Raw genomic sequence first — 19,857 nt, 5'->3', positions numbered from 1 at the left:
TTGATTGATTTATTGTCTTTGTAAATTACAAAGCCTAACCTAACATTAAATTAAACAACACTGAATTCACTGCCCCCTATTGGAAATACATCGAAATGTCCAATTTATGACGTACCGAAGCCGCGATTGCTGAAATCACGTGACCTGGCTAGTTTGACGCGTGCTCTGAACCACTGATTCAAAACAAAAGAATCGTTGACGTTTCGGATCTTCATGAACCAGTGTTTTGAAAGCGCCCATCGCTGCATTAATACTGCTTATATTTTAAACCAAATCAGTTTCGATTGTAGAATGTCTTTTAGAGAATAGAACGAATTAAAACCGACTAACGGGTAGCCTATTCTGCGAAATAAACTTGATCGATAAGATGGAGCAGCATGAAAGCAACCGGACCACAAAAGCACCAGATGTGAAGACAAAAACCTGCCAGTCGTCACCTAGACAAGAGCAGAAGAATGAAAGACAGTGTAAGTTGATTATTTGCCAGTAACACAAAATCCAATTAGTTAAATTAATCTGTTATTTGTTGATCGTGACCAATAAACCACGTGTGTCAAATGATTTATAAGCCTAGAATGGGGTGTATTCCAGATGTTACAATGACCGCAATACTTGCGGATTTGTTAGAGCAATTTATTGTTTTTTTTTTTTATTATTATCTCAAATCAGATTGAAGCCAAGTGTATTTAAAGTGTGATTTTTTTAGATGCTTGAATAAATGATCATTCATTCCTTTTAATAAAATTAAAAAGACATAACTGCACTCTCCAAGCAAAAGTACATTTCTTTATTGACTGCCTCCCAACACATTTTGCAAAGCTGCAAATTGTTCTTTATAATAGAAAATGGGAATTGGCGGTGGGGGTTATAGAATAAAAATAACAATTTTAACAATATTTCACATGACTGCAAAATCAAATTATAAAGCAGTGATTAATTTAATAACTATAACACTATAATCTAGCTGTAAACACAATGAATTTGTGATTATGAAAAGTTACTTCACATATTTTTAAGAAAAACATTCCATGTTGAATGTTAAACATGGATATTTAAAGTTACTGAGCAGTTACACCTGCTTCCGTTAATTTTTTTATCACAGGAATGCACAAAACAACTCCATTATGGCTTTTAAGTCCTAAGGCTTATCTATCTATCTATCTGTCTATCTATCTGTCTATCTGTCTATCTATCTATCTGTCTATCTATCTGTCTGTCTGTCTGTCTATCTTTAGATAAAAAAAAAACTCTGTTTGTTACATGTATTAAAAAAGAATACCCGTTTTGGCAAGTATTCTAGTAAACACAGTCGATTATGTCTTAAATGAATGTAAACAGCTGAGTGTGTCAGTATTAGGTCAGTGCATTTGGTCTTAAAGAGACAGCAGCCAATAAATACCTGTTTCTGTCTGCTAATCAAATAACACCACAGCTAACAAAAATTAATCTGTATTTAACTTGTGCTGTGAGCACTATTGTGTTATTTTACACTTAATTATTACATTTCTGCACCTGAATGCTACTGTTACTGACTTTATTTGTAACTAGGGATGGGTATCGTTTACATTTTATCTATACCGATACCGGTACTTTTCGATACTGTTATCGATACTATTTGGTGCAAATTGCAAAAAGTTGTTGAAAATTTCAAGTTATTTTATTACTGCTGAACTTTAGCAGCTGTATTAAAGTTCTTCAGTCAAGAGCAGCGAGTTATTTTTCTCTGTGTTTTATTTTATTAACATTAAAGGAATAGTTCACCCAAAAATGAAAATTGTGTCATCATTTACTCACTCTCAAGTTGTTTTAAACCTGAATGAGTTTTTTTCTTCTGTTTAACATGAAAAGTTCTTTTGAAGAATGTGGCAAACTAAACAGTTGCTGGTCCCCAGTGACTTTCATATTTTTTTCCTACTATTAAATTCAGTGGGGACCAGCAACTGTTTGTTTACCCACATTCTTCAAAATATCTTCTTTTGTGTTCAGCACAAGAATAAATAAAAAATTATTACATGTTTGGTACAACATGACTGAGTAAATAATGACAGAATTTAAATTTTTGGGTGAACTATCCCATTAATGATAAGCGGCAGCATGTTTAGTACTGCTACTTTAAGAGCTTTCTCTCAACTGTCTACTTTCACTTTAGACATAATTAACTGTGTTTATATGTAAGCCTTGTGTGGTTTTGACAGTATTAGCGCAATCAGACGATAACTAAGTAATCAGGTGCTGTATGACGGCCCGTATGGACGCTTCGGGTGCACGCGCTCTGAATAAGCACATGTTAGAACAGCACGCAAATGAAAAGTTTAACCGGCAAGGCTTTAAAGCACGCGGAAATAATGTACTTTTGTGATTGCGAATAAGTGCAGTGTCTTATGAGTGTAACTCTACCGAATCAACGTGATGTGAATGTGTCTCGTGAGTTGCAGTTGGAGCTGGAGCCGGGAGACATAGCCTAATACAGCGCATTGCTTGAGGCAGATGTTGTATTTTGTTAGTAAATGTTTCATTATATTACTAATGTTGCCTCCTTTGTTCACTATTACACTACTGCAGGGGCGTAGGCAGCGGACGGGCCTGACGGGCACAGGCCCACCCACTCTGATGAAAGGCCCCCCAGTTTATTATACACATATAGCCTAATATTTGTTAAATAATTATTGTTTAATCTATTTTAACACAATTATAGAACTATTATAACATCTCAAATAACTAAAATAAATAAAATGTGTTTTGCATAATTCTTGATTAATTTGATTGACAGCAGTGTTAGCCAATTGTTATCCAGGCTGTTCTGGGCATGTCGCGCATGTAAATTCGTGTGTGTTCACCCATTCAGTTGGACTGTAATTTGCAGCTGTGTTAGAAAATAACAGCAGCAATGCATAATTCTGTAAAAAAATACTTTTAAAACCTTGCACTGACGAGTGCCAAGTAATGGTAAGACTTTCAGTTCCACATGCGAAGTGGTTCATTCTGTGAAGCCGGGAAACACTACTGTCAGGCCGATTATGAATGTCATAAAAGAAGGAGTGACAACAGTGTTGGACGAGAGAGGACCAGGCCTGGAGTTTATTTTGTGTTTTGGTTCTGTTTTGTGTTTATTTTATTGTTAAAGTTTTGTTGAAGTGTTCGCCGGGTCCCGCCTCCTTCTTCCCGTGACTACGAACTGTGTTACAACACTACTGTCAGGCCGATTATGAATGTCATTTGAGCTCAGTCAGTGTTTTCAGACGGTGTTCAGAGTCGTTTGGTATGCGGTGTCTGAAGAATTTAAGACCAGCTGTTGCCAGTCGAGGCTAACAAAGATTAGCCTATTTTTTTATTATTTTTTTATTTATTTATTATATAATTTTTGTGACTGACGCCGGCGATTAACTGCACCTGTTTCCTAATTTGTAGGCCTATTAATTTAAATAACGAATTAACAAATAAAAAAAAATCGCAAACATGACATTTCTGAATAAAATAATTTGATACACATTAGTTATATCTAATTTGGCATTTTCAATTAACATAGGCCTGTTACATTATTTTTATTAGCCTATTAGGCCTATTATTATTATTAAGTTACTTTTATTATTAAATTAATATTAGGCTACAATTAATTTGCCCCGCAATAATTTCATAGCGCATCACCGCATAACTGACGCGCTGCAAGGATAATAAAGATTAAGCATGGCGGAGCAGTCTGCCGCCATGGAGGCTCGAGGCGGTGGGCTGGAGTGAGTTGCCAGGGAGGGCGGACGAACTCGCTGCCGCCTGGGATGTGGAGGGACGGCGACTACCATTATCAGCATATGAAGTAGATTCGTCTCTCGTCGTCTTTGAGAGAATATGCGCCGTTAATGCAGCGTCAGCCCCCCCAACCCACCCACCCTTGAGTTCGCGGTTGGGGGCCGCGGATTTGCTCTAAGCCACTGGACTCCATCCGTTAGTTAGCCTAGTGCCTGCTCACTTTTGCCCAGGCCCGCCCAAAAATAAAATTCTGACTACGCCACTGCACTACTGCATATATTGCATCTGACACTGGTGTCACCTAGTTTTGTCTAATCTGTAGGCCTATTATTTTAAATAACGAATTAACAAATTTAAAAAAGATCACAAACATGACATTTCTGAATAAAATAATTTTATACACTTTAGTTATATCTAATTTGGCATTTTTAATTAACATAGGCCTGTTACATTTTTCTTATTAGCCTATTAGGCCTATTATTAGTATTAAGTTACTTTTATTATTGAATTAATATTAGGCTACAATTAATTTGCCCCGCAATAATTTCATAGCGCATCACCGCATAACTGACGCGCTGCAAGGATAATAAAGATTAAGCATGGCGGAGCAGTCTGCCGCCATGGAGGCTCGAGGCGGTGGGCTGGAGTGAGTTGCCAGGGAGGGCGGACGAACTCGCTGCCGCCTGGGATGTGGAGGGACGGCTGCCGTCCGTAAGGGAGCGGAGGAGTCGCCGCCGTTCGCTTGAGGCCGGAGCCTGCTGCCATCCGCCATGATGGGGAGGAGCAGGGAACGGGGGACTCCTGCCGGCTGCCCAAACCCGGAGGAGCCGTTGCCGTCCAAGCACGTCGAGCAAACCTCGGCCACATCATTCAGTGAAGGGAAATGACAAGCAGCAGCTTCTAATTCGTTGTTAACATTGAAGTATACGGAGATTGCAAAACCTGCGAAACAACGCAAGTATCAATAACAGTATCGTTTGTCCTGAAGCTTATCGGTATTCCGGTATCGACCCAATTATGTACCGGTCCAAAAAAATACCGGTTCTCAGTAGCCATCCCTATTTGTAACTGTGTTTTGTTGTATTCATCTATGCTTGTAATTTGTGTAATTGTTCTTGTTTTATTACTAACTTTATTAAAGCTAGTAGTTTTGCTGTGGTATAGAAGTACTTAAAGTAAGCTTTCACTAATTTTCTTTTTTTTTGCTGATCCGAAAAATGATCCGATCCGTGACTCAAAATAATATGATCCGAACCTTGAGTTTTGTGATCCATTGCACCACTAGAATTAACCAGAATGTATGTAATTAATGACATATGCGGATGCAGAAGTCTAATATCAACAAAGAGATAGGAAGAGACAAGATATATGAAACCAAATAAATACACGATTATAATCATACATGTTCTTCAAACAGTCTCTGGTATTTTCATAAGAATACGTAGCCTTTAGCATCTCATATAAATCTATAAATAACATATTTCTGCCTCATAGGGTGATAAGAATCCCCATTAGCACGCTTGTGTAACCCCACCGGTTCTATACTCCCCTCGCTCGCTCTGAGTGGAAACCAACATTTCTGGCATGGGAGACGGGCACGCTAACGAGGATGCTAAAGACTGCAGCCTCTGGTGTCAATCACTAGTGCGCCTTTTGAGATCAGGGGAATGAGGTTTACCCACACAGCAATTACCAGCTGGCCTCCGTTACACCCCCCCTTACTAAAGCTTACTCTTATCCAGGTCAAGGGACCGATGTAACCCCTTTGGGTATTACTCCCTGAGCTCCGAGCAGGATTTGAACTGGCGTTACCGGCATTGGAGGCGTTTTCTCATGTTAATTCTGGTCTTTTAACCCCTATCGCGTGTCTCCTCTTTCCTGTTATGGCCATAAATTTTGTGTATGATTGTCACGAAGTGGTGGTTGGCCATTTGGTTCCACAGAATGGTTATGTTTTGGGAACAATGGAGGGTCTTCTTCTTTGATCAATTTTCAGACCCAGACCCAGTTGAGAATGAGCAGATATAAGGGAAGACAGTGGACTCAGACGATCAGGCACCGCTGATTAGTTTTTATGACCTATCACTGACTTAGTGGGGAATCTCCTTGATCTTAAGGAGTGTTCATTTGGTGTTGTGTCAATTTGTTAGACTCTGGTTCATGGTAAATCCTACAGCGTCTTGAGATCAGAGGAGTAAGGTTTTACCCGCACAGCTCTTATTATCTGGCATCCGTTACACTCCCCCACTAAACCTCACTCCCATCCGGGTCACGGCACCAATCTAACCCCTTCGGGTTTTACTCCCCTCACTCACACCAAGCGGGATTTGAACTGGTGTTACCAGCATGGGAGACGGGCATGTTAACAAGGACGCTAAAGACCACAGCATCTAGTATCAGTTGCTAGTGCGCCTTAGCATTAGTCTTACTCCCCTCACTCTTTCTGAGTGGGATTTGAACCAGTGTTTCCAGCGTGGGAGGTGAGTGCACTAACAAGGACTCTTAAGACAGCTTCTAGCATCAGTTGCTAGTGCACCTCGAGGTCAGGGGAGTGAGGTTTTACCCACAGTTCACACCTCCATTACACTCGCTTTTGGCCGACTGTGGAAACGCGGCTAATGTGACCACATGCATCCCTAACCACCCATGAATGTGGTTTGAATTTTGTTTCCTGTTTACACGTATTTTGACAAATAAAGAATGACAGATTCAACATTTAGTATATCAAGGACCTCTGACGCTTTCTGCTGTTAAACTTACTTTAGCTCAATCTCACCTTAATTATCCTTGAACTGATTTTTGACATTGATATTTTAATGTTTATTTTAGATCAGAATGAACAGAAAGAAGATTCTGTCACTTGGCATGAATGTGGGATGCATTTCTTTGAGCAAGAAAGTCTTGAGGAGCACATGAGAATTGACACTGAAGAGAAACCATTCATCTGCCCTCAATGTGGAAAAAGTTTCACAGTGAAACAAAAGCTCGAGGCTCATTTAAGGATTCACACTGGAGAGAAACCATTCACTTGCCCTCAGTGTGGAAAAAGTTTCACACAACAAGGTCAGCTTAATATTCACATGAGAAGTCACAGTGGAGAGAAACCTTTCATCTGTCCTCAGTGTGATAAGAGTTTCACATCGAAACAAAGCCTTAAAATTCACATGAGAATTCACACTGGAGAAAAACCTTTTACCTGCCCTCAGTGTGAAATGAGCTTCACACAGCAAGGATACCTTATACGTCACATAAGAACTCATACTGGTGAGAAACCTTTCACCTGCCCTCAATGTGGAAAGAGTTACAAAGTCAAACAAAGCCTCGAGAGTCACTTGAGAGTTCACACTGGAGAAAAGCCGTTCGTCTGCCCTCAGTGTGGAAAAGGTTTCACAGCAAAACAGTGTCTTAAAAGTCACATGAGCATTCACATTGGAGAGAAACCTTTCACCTGCTCCATCTGTGGGATGAGCTTCACACAACATCAAAGTCTTAAACGTCACATGTGCACTCACACTGGAGAGAAGCCTTTCATTTGCCCTGAATGTGGAAAGAGTTTTGCTGTGAAACAAAGCCTTGAGAGTCACATGAGAATTCACACCGGAGAGAGACCTTTCATCTGCTCTGAATGTGGAAAGAGTTGCACAGTAAAACAAAACCTGGAGAGTCACATGAGAATTCACACTGGAGTGAAGCCTTTCTCCTGCCCTCAGTGTGGAAAGAGATTCACAGTGAAACAAAGCCTCGAGAGCCACATGACCATTCACACTGGAGAGAAGCCTTTCACCTGCTCCGAGTGTGGAAAGAGTTTCACAATGAAGCAAAAGCTTGAGAGACACATGAAAATTCACACTGAAGAGAAGCTTTACATCTGCCCTTTATGTGGGAACAGTTTCACAATGAAAACCAACCTTGAGAGACACATGAAAATTCACACTGAAGAGAAGCCTTTCACCTGCTTTGTGTGTGGAAAGAGTTTTAGAATAAAACAAAACCTTGATAGTCACATGAGAGTTCACACTGGGCTGAAGCCCTTCATCTGCTGTGAATGTGGGAAAAGTTTCACTGTGAAACAAAGCCTTGAGAGTCACATGAAACTTCACAATGAAGCAACGGCGTTCACCTGCTCCGAGTGTGGAAAGAGTTTCACAGTGAAACAAAACCTTGAGAATCACATGAGAATTCACACTGGAGAAAAGCCTTTCGCCTGCCCTCAGTGTGGAAAGAGTTTCACACAACACGTACACCTTAAACGCCACATGAGAATTCATTTTGACAGAGTCGGGGAATCTTCTCTGCTGTCTCCTGTGTACACCATCCATCCAGATGAAGTGATAGCAGTCATAGCGTACCAGGACGCACACCAGCTGTCGGAGGAGAGTGATGTAGTCAATCTGTTTATATGATTATTTGGCCGTGAGTGATAAGAGACCAATGGGACAATTGGTCAGGATGCCACTTTTACACCCCTACCCTTAATGAGTAAGTGTTTCTGTTGTTCATTATAATGGGAAATGCAGTGTTCCCCCTTCATTTTAAATTTACACAATTATTCTACATATTTTGAATGTTTGTAATACCTTGTTTGCTAATAATGATTTATGCAATGTTTTTCTAATCATGTTTAACCTAATGTACAAAGAGTAACATTTAAAGGGATAGTTTACCCCAAAATTAAGATTTGCTGTTAGTTTACTCACCCTCAGGCCATCCCAGATGTAGGTGACTTTTTTCTTCAGTAGAACAGTAAAGGAGATTTTTAGGTGAAACCGTTGTCCTTCGCGATTCATACACTGCACGTCTGTGGCTGCCTAGTCTCATGTGCTCACTCACACGTAAGCTGATGATGATGTTCGTTTACAATGGAGAGTGAGGGCATGTGTGAGAGCTGAGAAGGATGGAGGATGCAGTGGCACAACCATAAGCCTTGGTGGGAATGAGGACTCTCGAAACGTGGTGTTTGTGCAATGACAACAGAGGTCAAATAAATCTATCTGGATCAAAAGGCCAGAAATCTGAGAAAAGTCAATGGGATTGTACCAGCAAATCTTTTTAAATTGGTCACAGCATCCAGGATAAGCACAGGTAAGTACCGTTTTGAAGAACAATAAAACACACGTGCCCTCACTCTCCATTGTAAACAAATAGCATCATCAGCTTACATGTGAGTTTGTGCCTGTGCTTACGTCATTATGCGACAGGAAGTTCACGCTCCAGAGAGTTGTGAATGCACTGAGAACTTTTTGCCAAGGCTGTGGTTAAAAAATTATAATGTTGTAAATAATGTTCATTTTATTGCACAGGCCATAAGACCTCAATGTATCGTCAGGAGCCACGGGTATTGATTTGGTCTTCTCTGTGTATGTTTTTTTAATGCTCGAAAACTGGCAGCCACAAACGTGCAGTGTATATGAATTGCCAAGGACAAACAGTTTCACCAAAAAATCTTCTTGACTGTGCTACTTAGGGGGAAAAAAAAGTTTAAAAAAAATTTATAATCAAGTCAGAACTTTTCATTTTTGGGTGAACTGTCCCTAAAAGTTTCATTGATCTGTGAAAAGCAGAACTGTAACAGATGGAAAGTGCTCATTTTACATTAATTTACCCAACAAACAACTGGTTGTTATTTAAAGTAGGTCTGGGTAAAATGCATTACAAATCATAATCATGTACAACTCAATCCACTACACTACAATGATTCTTCCATCTGTTCTTCTCTGCATGCTTGAGATAAGAAGTCTCTTCATGACCACACACTATTAAGCAGAAAATTCCTATAACCTTTTATTGATATAAGAACATGTATATGCTTCTGTTTAGATACAGTCAGAGCTTTGACCAACACAAGTATCTAAGGTTTTTCAATAAACTGCTCATTTCTTATCACTTCATTTCCCACCTCATGCTCTTCTCCTGCTACAGAAGAGTTAACTTGTCAGACAAAAATCCTCCTGGCAGGGAGGCAATGACAACTTCTAAAATGTCCGGCCCAGTTTTTCCTGACTGAACTGCTGCAAAACAGAAAGTCGATGTTAGTTGTTTATCACTTTCATTCAGAGATTTAAACGAGTCAAAATGTACTTTGGCATTGTTTCATCCTGTTGTGACTGATGTATTGTATATATAAGTGAAAAGGCTTTCTTGAACTAGAAAAAAATGCAGGACTTGATTTTGTCCATGTGAAATTGACTGGAGCATTGTTGTTTGCTATTGCTGTGATCTCATGAGTGACAGGTTGCTGGAGGAGAGGGGTTATTGTACACACATCATAAGAGAAGAGATGTGTTGCAAGGGGTAGGGAAAGTTATTTTGATTAAAAATTAAAAGAGCACATGAATTGTAAATAATAATAATAATTTAGTATAATTATAATAATTAATTTTAAATATTAGAATAAACATTGCATTCTTCAATAATATTGTCCATTTTGATTTAATGGTGACTTTAATATTTAATAATACTGTCATCAAATATTCTATTATATGAGACTTTGCAGTCTCAAGATTGAGACATTATCAAAATATTTTATACTTTTTTTTTTAATAAATTACTTGATTTAAATCAGACTAACAATTTAGCTATTGTTTTTATTCACAAAATGTAAGAAGAAGCAGCTAAACTAAAGGGGTTCTATATAAATTTACTTCAGACGACCGCCTCGCACGCAAAATAACCAAAAAAAAAATTATGGCGAGACTTTAAAAAATGAAACGTTACAAATCTAAAGTCCGATTTAATGGTTTAAAAACAACGATTAGATTTAGATTTTCAAAACCATTAATAAAAATGCATAATGCTTATATTTACATCAAAGTCCTAATTGCAGATGAATTTCAACGTACATTAGCTGTGTTTGTGTGAATGTGTGTGTTGGTGTTGTGTGAGCCCTGTGATGGACAGCCCATATGTCCAGTGTGTTCCCGGGATAGACTCCAGCCCCCCACGATCCTACAGAGGATAAGAGGTTTGGAGAATGGACGGACGGATCATCTGTGTGATTATCCGTTTCGAGGGCTGTTGCTATGTAGTTTGATATATGTCGTCTGCTCAGAATCAAGATGGCCATCGTAGGACTTGCAGGTTGTAACGCGTCAAACTGATCCAGACAAAGCTTTTCTTAGGCAATGTAAATTAGTAATTGATGTAAATTACGACTGTCGATTCCTACACAAATTTTTGTCAGAAAAAAAAAAACATCATTCCATCTTATTTTGTATGCGCACTGAAGAGTCATAGAACATTCCAACAAAAAACATTTGACCTGGTCATATTTTATACCATCATGCCGTTTTTAAATGTTATATTCCAATGTAGCCTATAGATTATTTTAACACCTAACCTGTCTCACAAAAGTTGGTTTGTTCTGGTTTTGTTTTCTTATTAAACACGTGTATGTTGTTGTTTTCTTTTATTGTATTGAATATTTAATTAAAACATGTTGTCATCAACTCTCTTTCCAGTTTTATTTTCACCCTGACACTATAAAATATCCCTATTAGCAGTGTTTACTGGAATGTTTCTAAAGCAGGGACATACTGTACAATATGTCAAAATAATGGAAAGCGCTTAATATTCATCAAAACAAAACATTTTGTTTAATGCAACATAGGTTATACAATATATTCTTAGATAGGCTGTATTATTACATTAATATTTAACATGTCCATAATGTTGCTTTAAAAATTTATTGTTAATAATTTTCTTATAGGATGCCCAATGGTTGACGGGTGGGAGAATGTCATCTGTGCCCAGTTTTTGCAAATGCTTATTATTGAATTCATAGATCCAGCCTAAAACAACTTTATTGCCAGTCGCCAACTGTGAGCTTTTCCCTGGTTCTGGGGCCTCTGCTCCTCGGCATGTCTGTGCATGGCCCTGCACAAGATAACAAGCTTGACTGATTAGAGACCATGCACAGGTTTTCTGCAATGGGGTTTCCACAAACCAGCTGCATGACTCAGATTCTTTTGAGGGCCTAAAATACTACACTAATCCCTACTTTGTGGAATGTAAGAATCACAGAAACAACAGATGTGCAGACGAAAACCTGCCAGTCCTCACCTAGACAAGAGCAGGAGAATAAAAGTCAGAGTAAGTTTGTTGTTTGTCACTACAGTCAAGTTAGCAGATTGTTAGTTGTTGATTGCGACTTATTAAAAACATGTGCCGCATCAAATCAAATCATACCCAGCTTCCCAATGTGCATACTATCAACCCTATCTGCCCTAAATAGTATTGAAAATTACTAATATCACATAGAATTTAGGATGGATAGTATGCACATTGGGACGCAGGCATAGTTGGGAATTTGTCAGACCAACTATATTTTAAAATTAGACCACCATAATGTAAAGTATAGAAACAAACTGCCGTATAATTTTTTATTACATTAAAGGTGACATATCATGAAAATCTGACTTTTCCAGGTTTTAAATGCTATAATCAGGTCCCCGGTGCATCTACCAACCAAGGAAACGTGAAAAAGATTAACCCAGTAACTTTGTTTTGGGAAGCCTTTTTCTGCAAGCGTCTGAGAAAACCAGCGCGTCTGATTTTATAATATTACCGCCCCTTAATATGTAAGTTTACACCCACAGCGCCGTTATTGTGTTTTCGCACTGTCCGTGTGCTTCCGATGAGTGCTCTCAGAAAACCGTATATCAGAAGTTTAAACTCATATGGTTTAAAACGCATGATTTCAGCGCGATAAACATCATAATCAGAACCAAAACAGATGTTTTTAGCAGGTACCAGCTGTAATGGCCCAGCTCTATTCTGGAAAAGGGGGCTGGGAGCAATAGCTCATTTGCATTTAAAGAGACAGGCCCGAAAAATAGCATGTTTCTGCTTCCACTCAAAATATATATTTTCAAAATGATACAATAAATTATCTGTGGAGTATTTTGAGCTGAAACTTCACAGACACATTCTGGGGACACCAGAGACTTATATTACATATTGTAAAAAGGGGCATAATATGTCTCCTTTAAACTATTTGTGTTGAGAGAATTGTATGATGTCTTTGTGTGTGTTGTGTTGAGTGAAAGCATAATATATAATAATATAATATATGCAGAATCAATATTTTACCTGAGAGCGTGGTTTGTGATGTGTCCACTCCACACAAGCGTGAATGTGTGACCTGCGAAAAGTAAGGTCATCACGGCACTTACACCGGTAAATGGTTATGCTCTTATTTGTGACCTATTACATCCTCCAAATAAATCTTTTTTTTTTCACGTGTCAGCCCCATTTAGCTATTATTTTAAATTTGAGCTGTAAGTACCAATTTAGCAAATCCTGTTAGTTTAGTTCAGTTCTCTTTATGATATATTTTATGATGCATCGGCATGTTATAGATCTAGAAATACTTTGAAAAGGGTGGAACCAAAGCGTGTGTAAACATTTGCTAAATGTCAGAAATAGGAATGTGGTAAGTTCAGAAGTAGTCACATTAAAAAGAAATAACTTGCATTATAAGCTCAGGTACAATATTTTACATTTACATTTAGTCATTTAGCAGACGCTTTTATCCAAAGTGACTTACAACTGAGGACAATAGAAGCAATCAAAACCAACAAAAGAGCAATAATAAGCAAGTGCTATGACAAGTCTCGGTTAGCCTAATGCAGTACACGTAGCAAGGGTTTGTTGAGATAGTGAATTGGTGGGTTTTTGTTAAATGTGAGTCAAAATCATCATAATTAAAAGAACCAAAGACTTAAAAAACTTCAGTCTGTGTGCATTGAATTTATTTAATGCACGAGTTTCACAATTTGAGTTGAATTACTGAAATAAATGAACTTTTCCACGACATTCTAATTGATTGAGATATATATATATATATATATATACACATACACACACACACACACACACACACACACATATACATACAATAAAAAGAAAACAAGTGGATAGAATGCAGAAAGCTAGTGTTAGAGGCTCTTTTTTGTTAAAGAAACAAGCAGTTAGAAAATGAATATAGAGTGCAAGTATTAGAGGGTCAAGTGTTTTTTTTATATAAAACAAATAAAAAACAAATAGATAAAATAGAATTAGAAAAGAGATAGAGTTAGTGTTGAGTTAGTCAATATTTTAAACTTGCATGTGAAAGGGTTAACATGAACGCAAGTCATAAACCAATGCTGAATTTTACTTAATTGTTTACTGTCTTGCAAATTCTTTGTAACTTATACTGTCACTTCAGGAGACAATAACATGGGAATGCCAGATTTAGCCTTTAATATGTCAAAAATATAACAATGTCCTCTGTTGCATTAGACTGGGTTGCACATGTGTTACTTTGGCTATCTCACTATTATTGTCCTTATGTTCATTTTAGATCAAAAGAAACTGAAAGAAGATTCTGTCACTTGCCATCAATGTGGGATGTGTTTCGTTTATCAAGCAAGCCGTTCATCTGCCAATTACCAGAGTACAGTTTCCGTTAAAACCAACACAAGTCCCATTATAATCCTGTGATGGTGTCTATTGTTTTTTCAGCAGGGTAAGCAGTGTCCCTGAACAAATACCTCATTGTCGAACTGTAAAGAAGCAAATAGAAAACTCAATATTCACTAAAGATTTTCACACAGCCATCAAAACCAAACAATCCAGTCACAAACACAAACAGGAGATCATTAGTGATTCGTATGTCATGTAAAAGGCTGCTAATAACACCTCTTAAACCAATTACTGTCAAATGTTTTCATTAACGTGTAATCTGTTATGTGTAATCTACAAACTAATAAGTACCATTAATTATGAAGTTTCTCAATTTTTCATTATGCATGCGCGTTTGTCATTAAACTGAACATGCATTATAAAGCTGCCTCTAGCGGCGAACCATCGAGATTTCAAAACGTTTCGAACCAGCGATGAAGACTCGTTTGCTGAAACCACGTGACTTGGTCAGTTTGATTCGTGATCTGAACCACTGATTCAAAGCAAAAGATTCGGAAACGTTTCGAAGCTTCATGGAGATCAGAACTACATAAACGCTAGGCTTGTTTTAAACCAAATACAGTACTGTGCGCTTATATAATGTCTGCTACAAAATAGACAGAATCAAACGCGACTGATTGAGCAATCTATGGAATAAACGGGATCGAACATTTCCTGGTGATAAAGATGGAGAGTCGTGAAAACAATCAGACCGCAGAAACACCAGATGTGCAGACGAAAACCTGCCAGTCCTCACCTATGCAAGAGCAGAAGAATAAAACCGATGGTAAGGTAATTATGTGTCACTTACAAAGAATCTGTTAATTGGTGTTACTAATGAAAAACCACGTGCACCAAATGATTATGCATACGGGAAGATTTGGTTACTCCAGGTATACAAATAAGGTATTTGTCAGAACAACTATATTTTAAAGTTAGTTGATTAAAATTTAAACCTGAGAATCCAAGTGCTTTAGAAAAAGCGTTTTTCTTTTTCTTTTTGGATATTTTCTAGACGATTTGATCTGTGTGATCGTTGGTTCTTGTTGATAAAATGTACAAAATAAAGGCCAAAAACAGAACATCCTTTTACCAGTTATGCAATAAAGGTGCATCCCTACATTTCTGAATGTATAATTATCCTGTTTATTATACGACTTTGGCTACTCAACAAATAAATGCATAGGAGGACATCAAAAACTTTACTGAAATTTATTTTGTGATCTTACCTGTATATTATTTAAAACTCGCACAAGAATGTTTTGTATTATGTTGTACAAAACAATTAGCCTAGCAACCAGATAAACACTGCAAAAATATTACATTAATATTGTTCCTTAAGTTCTCAATTTCACTGCAATCAAAAACTGAGAACTCTATTTACATAACAGGGATGGGTGATATGGGCTTAAAAATATATCACGATGATTTCTGGTATTTATTGCGATAACGATATCAATGATGATAACTCAGGGAATCTTATGCATCCACCAAGAGACAAAAAAAATCCTGTTTCTTTAGAGAAAAGTATTGTCTTTCCTATGTTTACCCTGGTGTTGGTGAGGAGTACACAAGTAATGTAATGACTATATACTGGAAGCCGGAGGATGCCCTTGTGCAGAAACTCCACATATGCATTGCAGAAGTAATTGCACTGAGGACGCTCCAGGAAATCCCTAATATGGACGAAGGTGTCCACTTATAGCTGTAGCTGAATAAAATGCAGATATAGAGAAATTTTAACTGAGGAAATATGAAGACAATAAACATTGCGACAGTATATGGTTTATCTGTGTTCTTTAAGCAATCTTGGCTATTTTTTTAAGAATAAAGTATATTTATAATGCAATGCTAATCGACATAGCCTTTATCACTGTATTAAATACTATAAAATAGTATTATTTCTGCTTCATTCTGTGATATGAAACCATGTCTGATCACAAAGTTATTTCAAACGCTTGACTGATGTTATGAATTAAATTTGGACAAAGAGCATGTCAGTGGACCCTTTTCAATAGAGTGTGATGGTGCATTTAATGGTCATCAGCATTGTAAATCCTTTCAAAGTTTTTTATATATTTTTTTTTTTTAATATTGTGTTAGTTTAGCAATGGAACTTTTTCATGGACTGTGATGACGCGTTTCCACAGTTATTTACATCATAAATTAAGTTTTTTTTTTGTTTTGTTTTTTTTGTTTGTTGCCATTTTTGTGTTTTATTAGGATAGGACAGTAAACATTGACAGGAAATGAAGTGGGAGAGAGAGGGGGGATAGGAATGGGAAAGGACCGCGAGCCGGGACTAGGAGCCTGGGATGAACTGGGTTCGCCAAAGTTTTTTTTTTTATAAAATTGTACAAATATTTATAATTTTAATAATGTACTGGTTATAAATGTACATTTTCATTTTTAAAATGTACATTTATAACACTATAATTTGTATTATATCACCTTTGCATCAAATTACAAAAAAAGTAGTTAACGCTAATGCGAGGGTGTTTCTAATGCAGCGTCTATGGGAGGGACGGTACATTTGACATCGTTCTCTCTTCTGACTGCCGTTATCAGTCTCTCTCAATTTTTTTACTTTTATTGAAAGTCATGAAAATACTATCATGGAGTTTTTCTTTTGATATTTGAGCAAATGAGAATGCAAAAAATATTTTTGTGGTACTCTCCCATTCACTGCTCTTCAAGTTGACGACTTCCGCTGCTGAGAAACCCGGAAATGTGAAAAAGGTCCATAAATGGTATCTTTGTTGGATAACAGGTTTGTAAACAGGCTCATGCACATGCAAAACTGTATCGCACAAACTGTATTTATTCGAGGCTCAGACCAATTTTTTGTCACACTGTAAGTTACAGCCCTGACCAAACCAGTTCCTGACTGTAGAAGGAGCTCCTCGTTTAGCAATATATTCCTATTCCATATTCCATATTCCGCCATGTCGCTCTGCACAGTCGCACACAGAACTAGACTTTATCGTTATTATCGCGGATAAGACTAATTCTTATCGTGGGGAGAATTTTTACCGGTATATCGCAAATGATAAGATATCGCCCATCCCTAATACATAGATGAATTTTCTTAGGGCACCAACTATTAAAACCATTTGCTTGGTTACTTTCAGTCATGGACAACAATAAATTTAAAAATCTGGCTGCTTGATTTATACATCAAATTGCAGTTTAGGAAAAACATGTCAGTGCCTAAACAATGACCTCCATTGCATTCTGCTATTAAATTGGGTTGCAAATCTATACCTTTGGCTCAAAATACCACCTTTGTTGTCTTTGAATTGATGTTTGACATTGATCTTTTAATGTTTATTTTAGATCAGATTGAACTGAAAGAAGATTTTTTCACTTGCCATGAATGTGGGATGGATTTCTTTGAGCAAGCAAGTCTTGAGCAGCACATGAGAATTCACACAGAAGAGAAACCGTTCATCTGCCCTCAGTGTGGAAAGAGTTTCACAGTGCAACACAGGCTTGAGGCTCATTTAAGAATTCACACTGGAGAGAAACCATTCAGTTGCTCAGAGTGTGGAAAGTGTTTCACACAACAAGGTCAGATTAAAAGTCACATGAGAAGTCACACTGGAGAGAAACCTTTCACTTGCCCTCAATGTCAAACTAGTTTCACATCGAAACAAAGCCTTAAAAGTCACATTAGAATTCACACTGGAGAGAAACCTTTCACCTGCTCTGAGTGTGGAAAGAGCTTCATAACACAAGGATACCTTAAACGTCACATAAGAACTCATACTGGTGAGAAGCCTTTCACTTGTCGTCAATGTGGAAAGAGTTACAAAGTGCAAGAAAGCCTTGAGAGTCACGTAAGAGTTCACACCGGAGAGAGGCCATTCGTCTGCCCTCAGTGTGGAAAGGGTTTCACAGCAAAACAGTGTCTTAAAAGTCACATGAGCATTCACATTGGAGAGAAACCTTTCACCTGCTCCATCTGTGGGATGAGCTTCACACAACATCAAAGTCTTAAACGTCACATGTGCACTCACACTGGAGAGAAGCCTTTCATTTGCCCTGAATGTGGAAAGAGTTACACAATAAAACAACGCCTTGACATTCACATGAGAATTCACTCGGGAGAGAGACCCTTTTCCTGCTCTCAGTGTAGAAAGAATTTCACAGTAAAACTTAACCTTGATAGACATATGAGAATTCACACTGGAGTGAAGCCTTTCTCCTGCTCTCAGTGTGGAAAGAGATTCACAGTGAAACAAAGCCTCGAGAGTCACATGACCATTCACACTGGAAAGAAGCCTTTCACCTGCTCCGAGTGTGGAAAGGGTTTCACGAGTAAACCTAAGCTTAGTTATCACATGAGAAATCACTCAGGAGAGAGGCCTTTTATATGTTCTAAGTGTGCAAAAAGTTTCACAGTGAAACAAAACCTTGATATTCACATGAGAATTCACTCTGGAGAGAAACCCTTTTCCTGCTCTCAGTGTGGAAAAAGTTTCACAATGAAACAAAACCTTGACATTCACATGAGAAGTCACACTGATGAGAAGCCTTTCACCTGCTCTCAATGTGGAAAGAGTTACAAAGTGCAGCAAAGCCTTGAGAGTCACTTGAGAGTTCACACTGGAGAGAACCCTTTCACTTGCTCCGAGTGTGGAAAGAGTTTCACAGTGAAACAAAGCCTTATGAATCACATGAGAGTTCACACTGGAGAGAAACCTTTCACTTGCTCCGAGTGTGGAAAGAGTTTCACAGTGAAACAAAGCCTTATGAATCACATGAGAGTTCACACTGGAGAGAAACCTTTCACTTGCTCCGAGTGTGGAAAGAGTTTCACAGTGAAACAAAGCCTTATGAATCACATGAGAGTTCACACTGGAGAGAAACCTTTCACTTGCTCCGAGTGTGGAAAGAGTTTCACAGTGAAACAAAGCCTTATGAATCACATGAGAATTCACACTGGAGAGAGGCCTTTCACCTGCCCTCAGTGTCCGAAGAGCTTCATACAACATAAACATCTTAAACGTCACATAAAAACTCACACTGGAGAGAAGCTTATTGATAGAGTGGGGGAAATCTCTGCTGTCACCTGTGTGCAGCATCAATCCAAATGAAGTGATGGCAGTCATAGCGTACTAGTACATCCGCCAGCTATCAGAGGAGAGTGATGTAGTCAGTTTGTTTGATTAGGAGACCAGGACCAGTGTTGGGCAAGTTACTCTGAAAATGTAATCAAATTACTGATTACTCCTTTTAAAAGTAATCACTTTACTGTTCTGATTACTTTATTTCAAAAGTAATTAGTAATTAGTTACATTACTAGTTACGTTACTTTTTTCTCCATGAAATTTATTAAATCCCAGCATACACTCTCCCGATAAATATTTGTTATTAAAGCATCAACATTCAAAGAACACTGTTATTTTTAACTAGGGCTGCACGATAAATCGCATGCGATATTTAACGTGCATCTTGTCAATAAAGCCGTTCTGTAATCAGCGGTAAATCTCCATTACGTGCGGGCTTTCACATTGAGCAGCATTAACTACACAGTTAGTTCACTGTTGTTCACTGACGAGCTGCGCAAAACATGCTCGTCAGTGAACAACGGCTCTGTGTAGTAAATGCTGCTCCATGTGAAAGCCCGCACGTGATGGAGATTTACCGCTGATTACAGAACCGGCT

The 19,857-nt window shown here is 38.0% G+C and overlaps 1 protein-coding gene across 1 annotated transcript; it reads left to right on the top strand.

Moving 5' to 3' along the window:
• The first annotated feature begins 202 nt into the window (after nucleotides 1-202).
• LOC107700791 (zinc finger protein 585A-like) lies at nucleotides 203-19,428 on the top strand. Its single transcript, XM_016502606.1, has 5 exons — nucleotides 203-467; nucleotides 6,574-8,126; nucleotides 14,248-14,251; nucleotides 14,831-14,974; nucleotides 17,524-19,428. The coding sequence occupies exons 1-5, from the start codon at nucleotides 368-370 to the stop codon at nucleotides 19,284-19,286; spliced, it is 3,564 nt and encodes a 1,187-aa protein (XP_016358092.1). The 5' UTR covers nucleotides 203-367; the 3' UTR covers nucleotides 19,287-19,428.
• Nucleotides 19,429-19,857: the final 429 nt, after the last annotated feature.

This window comes from Sinocyclocheilus anshuiensis, unplaced genomic scaffold (assembly GCF_001515605.1).
Source record: "Sinocyclocheilus anshuiensis isolate Anshui unplaced genomic scaffold, SAMN03320099.WGS_v1.1 scaffold1127, whole genome shotgun sequence".
Taxonomy (NCBI): domain Eukaryota; kingdom Metazoa; phylum Chordata; class Actinopteri; order Cypriniformes; family Cyprinidae; genus Sinocyclocheilus; species Sinocyclocheilus anshuiensis.
Note: the sequence above shows the minus strand (reverse complement) of the source record. Positions and strands in the feature narration are given on the sequence as shown.